This window comes from Periplaneta americana, chromosome 6, assembly GCF_040183065.1.
Source record: "Periplaneta americana isolate PAMFEO1 chromosome 6, P.americana_PAMFEO1_priV1, whole genome shotgun sequence".
In the NCBI taxonomy this organism is placed as follows: Eukaryota; Metazoa; Arthropoda; class Insecta; order Blattodea; family Blattidae; genus Periplaneta; species Periplaneta americana.
The window spans coordinates 183,024,369-183,036,422 of record NC_091122.1 but is presented as its reverse complement, the minus strand read 5'-3'; the positions used below and the strand labels follow the sequence as shown (position 1 = coordinate 183,036,422).

The 12,054-nt window shown below is 34.3% G+C and overlaps 1 protein-coding gene across 2 annotated transcripts in view; it reads left to right on the top strand.

Annotated features, from left to right (window-relative positions):
• The window catches only part of LOC138702111 (collagen alpha-1(XI) chain-like), a 210,498-nt gene that overhangs the window by 78,372 nt on the left and 120,072 nt on the right, over positions 1 to 12,054 (top strand). The window contains exons 2-4 of one of the 2 annotated variants that reach the window (XM_069829693.1): positions 2,496 to 2,708; positions 4,221 to 4,380; positions 8,788 to 8,950. In XM_069829693.1, the coding sequence (XP_069685794.1) occupies positions 2,496 to 2,708; positions 4,221 to 4,380; positions 8,788 to 8,950 (536 nt within the window). Of the gene's footprint in view, positions 1 to 2,492; positions 2,709 to 4,220; positions 4,381 to 8,787; positions 8,951 to 12,054 lie in introns of both variants that reach the window. The other variant, XM_069829692.1, reaches the window with a different exon arrangement.

Sequence of the window (12,054 nt, the reverse complement as noted above, 5' to 3'; positions counted from 1 at the left end):
AGTTGAACCCAGACATGCTCAATTGGATTCATGTCTGGAGAACATGCGGGCCATTCAAACCTGGCAATTCCTTCACGATTATGAATGTCATTGATAACAGCCGCACAATGGATTCTGGAATTACCGTCCATAAACATGAAGCCTTTCGCGGAGTGCTGATTAAACGGTGCTACTATGGCTTGAAGAATGTTGTCCCTATACTGTGGAGCCCTCAGCATTCCTTGGATCGACACAAATTTTGTCCGCGACCCCACATAATGCCACCCCAAAACATCAATGACCCACTACCTTGCTGCATTTGATTGTAGGGGTGTCTGAGTCGTGCAGCATTACCTGATTCTCTCCAAACACGTTGTCCATGTCACAAGGCATATTCGGTAATAGAACTTTCTGCCAGTTTTGTACAGTCCATTGGTGATGATTTCTTGCCCAGGTGTAACGTTGTCCTTAGTGCCTAGGTGTAAGAGTTGGGCCTCGCCATGGACGTCTGGAGTGCAGTCTGCTATCATGTAATCGGTTTCGTACAGTTTGATTGGATACGCATCTCCCTGTCGCAGTTTGAAAGTTATTGTTAATCATGCCAGCAGTATTCTCAGCGTTTCTCGTGGCAATAATTCGCAGATATCGGTCATCACATTCTGTTGTTGCACGTGGACGACCACTACGAGACATGTCGTCGACAATACCTGGGTTTCGGAAGCGATTCCAGGTTCGTACCACATCACTCTGGTTCAATCCTAAGCACCTCGCTACTTCCCTTGAAGACAGTCCTTCCTGACATGGAGAAACAATCCTCGCACGGTTGAAGTTCGTAATTGACCGCCTTGCTATTGTTCAACCTCTTTAGAATGAAATAAAACTGTTTTACCCTGAGTTATTCGCTGAGAGATGAGATTTCTTTCACTTCTGTTTACATCTATTTACTTTTCCAGTCGGTTTCTAGGATAGACTTCTACTGTTTCTCAACTTTGTTTACGTTTTTTCAGACAGTTAAAAGGATAGCTTTCAAATGTTTTATGGATATTTCTTGAAGTGGAGTGTAAATACCACTTCTACAGGTGATGCAAAACTTAAAAGCTTAAATGAAGAATATCAAATTATTATACGTAAGGTCTATCCTGTTTGTTGACATTGATTGATAGTCCTAATGCAGAATTTGTCATTTACAAAAGCTACAGTACAATTATTCGCAGTCTTCCGATCCTATACTATTGCACGCCTGATGAGCCCATTCTTGGCATTGAATACACTTATTTCATCATCCCTCTTCAGGTTTTGAATTAGAGAATTCGTCGTTGTCTTCATCCTCTTCTTCCTAACCACTGTCATTGTTGGTTGTCATAGCGAGAACATATTCAATTCAGAATTTAAAGTGAAATCCCACATATGCAATGCAAGTTGAATAAAACGGGATACTATCCCGTTTTGCCAAACCATAAGGTATCCTGTTTTGTCCGACTAGGAGTTGTAAAGAAAAACATGGCATCACAACAAAACGGTAAAAGCTACAGCGGTTTTCTTTACAAAGAATTAAAGACTAATAATGTTTTATTTATATAAGAGACTTACCTCTTCAACTCTGCGAATTTAATCCCAGAATGTGCCAATTAAAATCAGACGAAACAATTTAGTTAAGCAGCTGATTTTGAACTTTTCTCTACACAACAAAAATTAACGTGTTCGTTCTGCATGTGAGCACTGCATAATGTCCCATTCTAGTCTAAGAACAAAGTCCTCGCATCATTCGGTAACTTGCAGCACTTTCCAACGAAATAAGTCGGGTATCCCGTTTTATCATACCATCCTGTTTTATCCAACTCTCCCCTAATGTACCCATTATTTTAAGCTACAGTTCCTAAATTGGTTACTAGTATGTTCATTTTTAATGTTAGTTACTGGTAAATGTAATATAATTACAGTTTATTTTTGCAAATCATTGGTACATGGGAACAGTGAGACGTCTCAGTGTACCCTTCAATGGCATGTCTCACTGTTCCCTTTACGCATAGCTCATTTAAAAAATGGCGCCATCACTTCAAAATCAAAACAAGAAAGATGAAACTTTGCCAAACATAATCTCAAATACCATAGTATTAGGTTATAAAACATTCATATTTCTATTTCATTTGTATATCCAATATAACCTTCATTAAACACAAGCCAAAATTTTACTTCTAGAGTGAAAAATTACGAATTAATTTTTAATCACTCACCTTTATAACTAGAATCAAATGGAATAAGCAAATACTGTTACATTACTCATGCAACATACAACTCCACTGTTACAAACATTTCAACATCAAAATTTACCATCTAATAAAAAATATCTCACTGTACCCACCCACTTCTCCCCTATTTGAAGCTGTCCACTTGCTCTACCTCTTCACTTAGAATTCGCACGTTTACCTTCTTCATTTTCCTTCCTATGACCATGGTTTGCATTTATATTGTCCCTCAGTATCTAGCGCAGTAAGCTAGCGCCTTTGTTGCAGAAGGGTTGGTGGACCTGCTGCAAGCGACGCGCATCCACAACCTGCCGCTGGGGGTCAACAGGACGGCGGGGATGTGCGCGTCGCGGCCGGACGGCGGCGCCGACGTAGCCTACAGCATCAGCGAGCGCACCATCCTCACCGTCCAGACGGCGCAGCTCTTCCCCCTGGGCTACCCCGTGGACTTCTCCCTCCTGCTCGTCGTTAGTCCCACGAGAGGTAAAGAAAGATCGGGCCGCTGGAATATTCCAAGTCCCAGACACAAGACACTGCGCATGATCGGACACCCAGACCACAGATACACAAGATTACGTGTAACTGAGTTACTTAAATTCACTCTTTGATGTTGGAACTTGTTCTCAAACTCACTTGTAAAACTACTAGGAAAATGCTATTTTGTTGTAACAATTTTGAAAGGTAGGTCAAAAGTCGCTTTCCCCAATATTCGTTCTTAGGTTTCATACTGTACACATATACAGATGTCATAACTTGAAAAAACGAATAGCTAGTGTAATAAGTGGTGGGTTGGCAACCATGTTCGTGCGTCAATTGTTTTTCCGATGTCTCCATTTTGAACAAAATCGGTAAAGGAATGTGTAGTCAAATGTAAATTGAATGCAATTAAATGTAAGAAAATGTTTTGGGAAAGCGACTTTGTATATAACAGAAATTTATTCTTATTAAATGTGAATCTAATTTTATTTTATGCTCGACCATGCCGAAATGTAGTAATTATACACCTTGTAACAGCCCTTTAATGGACCTCATTAAAGTACACCTTTTCATTAAAGTTCAGGTGTTCCACCAATCAGAAAACATCATTGTAGCAATATGAAAGCGCAAGTATCGATTATTCTCGGTTATGCAACCGAAAGACAACTAGCGAAACGTCACGGAGGCTAGAAATCCAATACTGTTGCAGAAGGTTATGTTCTGTTACTATAATATTTAGCGTTAATTGTAAATAATATTCAAATAAATTCAATTTGTCATCTCGTTTTTCAATGTCTAAATCAATTTCAAGGTTATATCAAGATTAATCTTTATTTTATTCTCTAGATTATATCAAGGTCAATGACATTTATTTCTAGGAAAAAATCAATACTTTCGCGTCTGCGCACATCTCACAATTTACGAGATATTGCACAAGGTCAGTTCCGCTCCCCAGTCAGATAAGAATAACATGAATACTTATGAATAATTTCAAGTTAGAAATATAGTCGAGCATAAAAAGTCGTATGAAACTTGACTATAATGGTAATTAAGACGCTCGTATGAAAATTATGAAACTCGCTTGCGCTCGTTTCATAAACATCCTCGCGTCTTAATTACTACCATTATATGCTCGTTGCATAATGTACTATTATATAACATAGATTATAGAACAACCTCCCAAACTTTTGGAGCACTTTAGAGACACTCTGTATAGTGTAGGTATATCACAGAATGTGTAATTTCATTAAATATATATTTTTTTAATTTCTTGATAGTACAGGAAAGAAAAACGAGTATGAGATACTAGATTTTGGATTTTATTGGTATATTATAATAAAATTCTTGCATCCTCCTTCCACTGGTTAGTGAATGCACATTGTAATAGGAGAGAAATGTGTTATAGGAAATAGCCGAATCTGGCACTCAGGGTAACAACAGGCAATAAATCTCTCCTCTCTCAGTCTAGGGACTCTGTTTTCATTAAGGAAAGCATCTCAAGAACTCGCATGCACGCAGGTGCGAAGACGGCCGCCTTCTTCACTATCTACAGCGACACCGGGGACGAGCAGATCGCAGTGTCGCTCGGGAATGACGTCACGCTGTTCTACGAAGACCCCGACACCAAACCCCCCGCGAGGAAGACCATCAGCTTCGGGGCCGACATCAGCGACGGCAAGTAAGTCACAAATACAGATCGTGGCCTTGGTTTGACAAGGTTCTAACCGCTTTTTCCACACTTTTGAGATACAGAGCTTCAAAGTTTCAATTTATTGTAATACGAACCTTTAGTTTTTTTATGCTTTTGAAATGTTACTTATGGCATCTTAAAGTATTGGACTTATAATTAGGGCCTACATACTTCCATAGCCTTATTCATTTCATTTAGAATATTTAGCTTCAAATTTTATTTCCTTATCTGCGCATACATTTCATGAGTATAACATGTTTGTGATCCTGAATTATGTTAAAATTTTATGGGGTTCGTCAAAATGAAATATGAGTTCTAAACGTTCCGTTACACACCAAAAATAGGGAACCCCTAGTTAAAGTGAAATCGCTGTACACAGACGAACATTACAGACAGTATATCGAAAACAATTTTTCCCGAAATAAGAGATGCTGAAAACGTACATTTCAGTGAAAATTTGTAACCGATTTTCGCAGAACAACTCTTTATTCTACGTATAATAATGAAGTGTGAGTTACAGCAATTTAAAAATGTGATACATGCTGTATAACGGAAATCCAGAGACAAGAGCTGCACTTTAGATAAACATGTATGCAAAGTTTAAACTCTTCATGTTAAATAGGAAGTGGCAAACGGGGGCATCTCGCACGGACGCATGTGTGGTAAGAATGCGGCTCCAGATGGTTTAGTCGTAAAGTGACATTTAGTTTGTAATCTGTGTGGTCTTACCAGCCACCGCCGCTAGCTTGCGCGTCGCGGTATAAGAATGTCTCTGGCTTAGAGCTCAATATTAGATATAAGTATTCAAAATCCCGGATGTCATTGCATGTTCAAAGCCTCTAATATAGTTAAATGTAAAGTTCCAATAAGAAAATAAAATATAAACATAATTTCATTCATAAGAAGGGAGTTTGTGTCACGATATGTGTTGTCAACTGTTTAATTTCGGTTGCTATGACAACCTAATATATAACATCAAAGCTATACGAGCTATTTCGTGTCTGTTTTTTTTTTATTCTGGAAATAACGGTTCTCTCTGGAGGCATTTTTATTTCATTACGAATGCAATGGAGAATTTATCTGAACAGTTTGACGTTTGAACTGCGTAGCATCTTATTTCCGAAGGCCTGTTGGACGGACACTGACTTCGTGACACACAGATATTCCGGTAGATCATAATCCGTAGAACAAGATGGAAAAGATCCAGTGATCTTGTAAGAATTCCAAGAAAACAGTGAAAATTCCGTATAGAGAAAGTGTTCTGCACATCCTGAAATAGGCGCTTTAATAACTGAAAACCAAAATGGCCAACATATTTCAATTTTACATCAATAGCTTTCAGACAAATAAATATAATTTTTTGCGCAAAAATTTGCGTTTTTATTTTTATTTAAACTAATTTCTAATGAAGTTTCAGTTATTTTAAAAGTCCTGGCTTCATATTTATATTTGGCACGAGTGCATACATAGATAATTTTCTAGAAAATGTCGTTAGAAACTAATGCCATTCTTGCTTCATCGAGATGAATAATAAACTTATCGATTAGGCCTATTTGGTCCAGACTGCATACATTCAATCGACTCAATCGAAAATGTATAATATTTAGAACACAAATTCAAGAAAAGCTTATCTCCATTGCATTGAATAAAACTGTTCCGGACCAAGACTTCAGAAGTATCTTCCATTAATTGGTTTTAAATCAGTTACAGGGCTCTGGTAGACAAAATAAAACGGTTACACATCAGTAACCTTCACAGTAACTAAGATAGTAAGTTAACATATGTGATCTTTGTTCTAAAGTAACCGCGTCATTATCCTTTTGAAATGTACAGTATATGTAGCTATACTACATTTTTAATTATTTTTAATTTTTGGTCCACTGTAAAGTACTAATTTTTACTCCATTTGTATTGTATTTTTGGTCCAGGGGAAATGCTCATCTTTTAGAAACATATTCATCTTCTATTCACAGGTTTATAGTATGCCTACAATTTATTTACTTAATTATATATTATTTATTTATTTTATTTGCTTATTTACTTACATACTGCATTTATTTACTTCTTTAATTTACCTATTTACTTACATATTTATTTATTTATTTACTTATTTAATTTACGTATTTACTAACATATATTTATTTAGGGGGGGGGCAAAGGCTAATTGGGATTTCCCGACCTCTGATCGGGTCAAAAACCTGATAAAATGTGGCATTGTATGAGGGCAGAAACATGAACATTACGACGAAGTGAGGAAAAGCGAGTAGAATCATTTTAAATGTGGATATGGAGAAGAATGGAGCGTGTGAAGTGGACAGACAGAATAAGAAATGAAGCTGTGTTAGAAAGAGTGGGTGAAGAAAGAATGATGCTGGAACTGATAAGGAAGAGGAAAAGGAATTGGCTGGGTCACTGCCTGAGAAGAAACTGCCTACTGAAGGATGCACTAGAAGGAATGGTGAACGGGAGAAGAGTTTGGGGCAGAAGAAGATATCAGATGATAGACGACATTAAGATATATGGATCATATGCGGAGACAAAGAGGAAGGCAGAAAATAGGAAAGACTGGAGAATGCTGGGCTTGCAGTGAAAGCCCTGCCCTTGGACAGAACACTGAATGAATGAATGAATGAATGAATGAATGAATGAATGAATGAATGAATGAATGAATGAATGAATGAATGGAGTGATATATATTTATTTTATTTACTTATTTAATTACATATTTATCTATTTATTTATTAATTTATTTAACTTACTGTATGTATATTTACTTACATATTTATTTATTTATTTTATTTTTACTTATTTTATTAAATCTGCAGTGCTTGGGTAAAGTGACACAAGTCAGTTTCCACAAACCTTTTTTGATAATTTATTGACAACTTACGGAACATCTGCTCGCTTGGAAAGAAAATACATAGGTATTTCTCCCATTACAATAATTCATACAGAAAAAAATCAAATCCACATAAACCAGTGTAAGTTATCAATAAATTATCAAAAAAGTTTTTGGAAACTGACTTACGTCACTTTTCCCGAACGCTGCAGATATATTTATTTATTTACTTATTTAATTTATATTATTTATTTATTTAATTTACGTATTTATTTACTCACATATTTATTTATTTATTTATTTTGTTTACTTCTTTAATTGCATATTTTTATTTACTTATTTATATAATTTTTCTATTTATTTATTTATTTTATTCACTTATTTAATTACATATTTATTTATTTACTTATTTAATTACATATTTATTTATTTACTTATTTATTTAATTTACATATTTTCTTACTTACATATTTATTTATTTATTTACTTATTTAATTACATATTTATTTATTTACTTATTTATTTAATTTATATATTTTCTTTCTTACATATTTATTTATTTACTTATTTAATTACATATTTATTTATTTACTTATTTATTTAATTTACATATTTTCTTACTTACATATTTATTTATTTATTTATTTACATATTTATTTATTTACTTATTTAATTACATATTTATTTATTTACTTATTTATTTAATTTACATATTTTCTTACTTACACATTTATTTATTTATTTACTTATTTAATTACATATTTATTTATTTACTTATTTATTTAATTTACATATTTTCTTACTTACATATGTATTTATTTATTTACTTATTTAATTACATATTTATTTATTTACTTATTTATTTAATTTATATATTTTCTTACTTACATATTTATTTATTTACTTATTTAATTACATATTTATTTATTTACTTATTTATTTAATTTATATATTTTCTTACTTACACATTTATTTATTTACTTATTTAATTACATATTTATTTATTTACTTATTTATTTAATTTACATATTTTCTTACTTACATATGTATTTATTTATTTACTTATTTAATTACATATTTATTTATTTACTTATTTATTTAATTTACATATTTTCTTATTTATTTATTTATTTACTTATTTAATTACATATTTATTTATTTACTTATTTATTTAATTTATATATTTTCTTTCTTACATATTTATTTATTTATTTACTTATTTAATTGCATATTTATTTATGTACTTATTTATTTAATTTACATATTTTCTTACTTACATATTTATTTATTTACTTATTTAATTACATATTTATTTATTTATTTAATTTACATATTTTCTTTCTTATATATTTATTTATTTACTTATTTAATTACATATTTATTTATTTATTTACTTATTTATTTAATTTGCGTATTTATTTACTTACATATTTATTTATTTTATTTCTTATTTAATTACATATTTATTTATTTACTCATTTATTTAATTTGCGTATATATTTACTTATTTAATTACGTATTTATTTATTTACTTATTTATTTATTTAAATTTACAGATGGCACCGGCTGGGGTTCAGCGTGAAAGGAGACGCTGTCACGTTGATTCTGGACTGCAAGAAACAGATAACCAAGGAGCTCATGAGGACGTCCTCATCCAGACTCAGCACCACAGGCATCGTTCTGATAGGCCAGCAGCTCCTGGATGACGTCCTCTACACGGTTAGTGACATCAAATGCGCAAGTCATCTGTTACGTTTGCTATTCCACATTTTAACTTTCTTTATATATCTTACAGAAATAATGCAGTCCGCTTTTCATCTCCCCACTTAAGACTTGTTCGTATGTGTATTTATTTTCAGTTTATTAGAATCTACTTACTTCTTTGCATACTTCATCACCCATCTGCAGTGGCGGCTCGTGGGTATTGAATTAAGAGGGGCTGCATACAAAAATAAACCAAGCAACTTACTTTATTTAAAGATTAGTTCCATGCGTCTTATCTTGTAAGTTGTGTTTAAATGAGACAGGCTCATGTTAGTAGATTTACTGGCATTTAAAAGAATCTTGCGGACAAAATTCCGGCACACCGGCGACGCTGATATAACCTCTGCAGTTGCGAGTGTCGTTAAATAAACCATAATTTAATTTTTATATGCAGATTTAAACCTTAGAAATATCTAACTGGCGATGTTATAGTTGGTTGTATAATATATATACATGATACATCAATAAATGAAAAAAATAACTGAGCTAGAAATTGAATTCAGGATCTTCAAGAGTACGCACCAGGGCGCTTGCCTCATTTATTGTGATGTTGTTAGATGTTTCAGATTCCATTATGGTTTGAAAACATTCTAGCAATGGCTCCTTCTTCTCATGAAAAACATTTTTACTGTTCTTATTTTAAATCCATCTTGTTGCCCCAGCTGATGGAATTGTCTTTGAAACACATTAATCTAATACAGACTGTGTGGGGATCGAGAGAAGAAAGCAGGGATACTGGATAAATTAGCAAAAAATAAGCTAGCCTTTGTATTTTGTTTAGCGGCTCTTTCCATTATGACATTCAACTGATGGGCACTTACTTTCACATTTCTCCTGAATTGTTAAGGTACTGAACTGAATAGACTGTAAATACTGTACAGAATTAAACATTGTCGCACTTGTTACACTCACAACATTAAAGAAAATGTATTTAAAACTGCGCGCTACTGACAAACTGCTGCAAATTTTGCAGCGCCTGGAAACTCTGGATTCAAGGCAAGGGGCAGCAGGGAGGAGGGGTAAAACTAACGCGCAAAGCATCCGAGACGAGACTGGCAGCTCCAGGGGAGGAAGTGGCTTCACCCTATAGTCCTTGTCTCTGGTTTCTCTCTGGCAGCACCAGGGGAGGAAGTGACTTCACCAACGATTGGGTGCATGTCAATAAGAGTGAAATAAAAAAAAAAATCTAGCAGCTAAATAGAGACTGTATAATACATGTATTTCACAACATAGAACGAGACAAGAGCCACAAATGTTTGGGGGTGCTGCAGCTCCGCAGCCCCTGCCCATCTGCTTATCTTCATCCTGAGCAATGGCTGTGGAAGCCATCAGGGATAGGCCTATCTTGGTAGTATTTAATATGGGAAGGGAAACAACACATTTACATCCCCAACTGAGCAGACGTCTTCCTGGTTGGCTTATAAGGACTTGCTGCAAATGCTTGAGCATTTTCTTCATTACGGACAGTACATGGCCGACCGGATCTAGATGCATCTCCAATGTTTCCCGCCCTTTCAAATTTTAGGTTAAGTTTCCGCAAATGTTGGTAACGGTGCATCAGGAAACTTCATTCTAAAGTCGTTACGAATTCTGGCAGTTTCATCCCTAAACTTATATGTCATTGCAAAGAGTGTTACACAACACAGATTCTACTCAATAATAACTAAGGTGACCAGACGTCCCGGAACAGTTTCGGTTTTCAGAGTCATTTTCGTTTGTTCCCGCCAGGTTCGGTCAGGTCGCTTGGACGTTCCGGTTTTCCTCAAGTCACATGAAATGACCAAAGATTTGAGATCGTAAATATAATTTTATTGCTTAACTTCCAACACTAATGAAAATAGTTATCAAAGAGTATAGGCAGAGTTAGGACATTAGCGTCAGGTTAAGTCGTGGGTAAAAAAAAAAACTCGTGTCATGATTCGTGACGTAACAATGTTTCTCGCATTTTGATCATGTAAACCCAATTATAAAAAATAAGTAATTAGTTAAATTCCTAGCATGTAGATATGCCACTAATATGACATTGTTAAATCAGTTTTACAATCATAAGACTATTTGCGTTTTCGTGGCTCGTAAGACTCAGTGTTGCCATATTTAGCGATAAGTCGCTAAATCTAGGGAATTTTGAATCAGTCTCGGCGACAAATTTTGTAAAATACGATTAGCGATTTTTCTGCGGATTTTTATATTTTTCCACTTTTTTCTTTCTTTTAAGTTAAAACATTCAACTGAAGTAATACACTTCTTACTTTTAGAGGAGGCATGGGTGCATGTTGAGTAGTCTAATGATTCATACGTGAAAGCCCTGATCTCATATATTTGTGATCAGTGATCAGAGGTGAAAGATGCTGATTCAATTATTTTCACGGGTTAGGTCTCTCTCTCTCAATACTACTGATCCAACACCGATAAACGGAGGCAACTTTGATTGACACGTGACGAGTTGCGAGCTCCAGCTGATGTAATCTTGGTTCTTCCCCGCGGAGATTTTCCACTCCGAACCGACCTGAGGCTATTGAGTTTTGGAATTTTGTGCCGACATTCGTGTGAAGCAAATGAGACTGTAGTTTTTGTTAATTTTAATATATTTAATATATGTTCAAAAAGTGTTACAATTTGCCAGAAAATGTAGTATCAATGACTGAATCAAGTGCAGTGTATTCTTATTTTTATTTAGTGATATTTATTATTAATTTTTAGCGACATTTCTGGGGAGTTTTTAACAAACTTTGGAGAGATTTAGCTACTTTTTGCTGAAAAGTTAGCGAGATTGTAGGGCGACATGTTGGCAACAGTGTCGTAAGTTGATCCCCCTGTAAATGCAGAAGCATAGAGGAAGCAAGAAGCATTTGGCCGCGTGTAGAATAATATTTGTACCAGATCGGCAAAAGTTACCCATTTGGTCCCAGCTTCGACTCTGAAGAATTTGGTCACCTTATACATCGGATTTATAAAATAAAACCATCTGCCGTTCAACCTGCCCACAACTAACAAATACATATATAAAAGTTCACAATGAAAATACATACAATAAATTTAAAAAGAAAATTAAAGTGAAT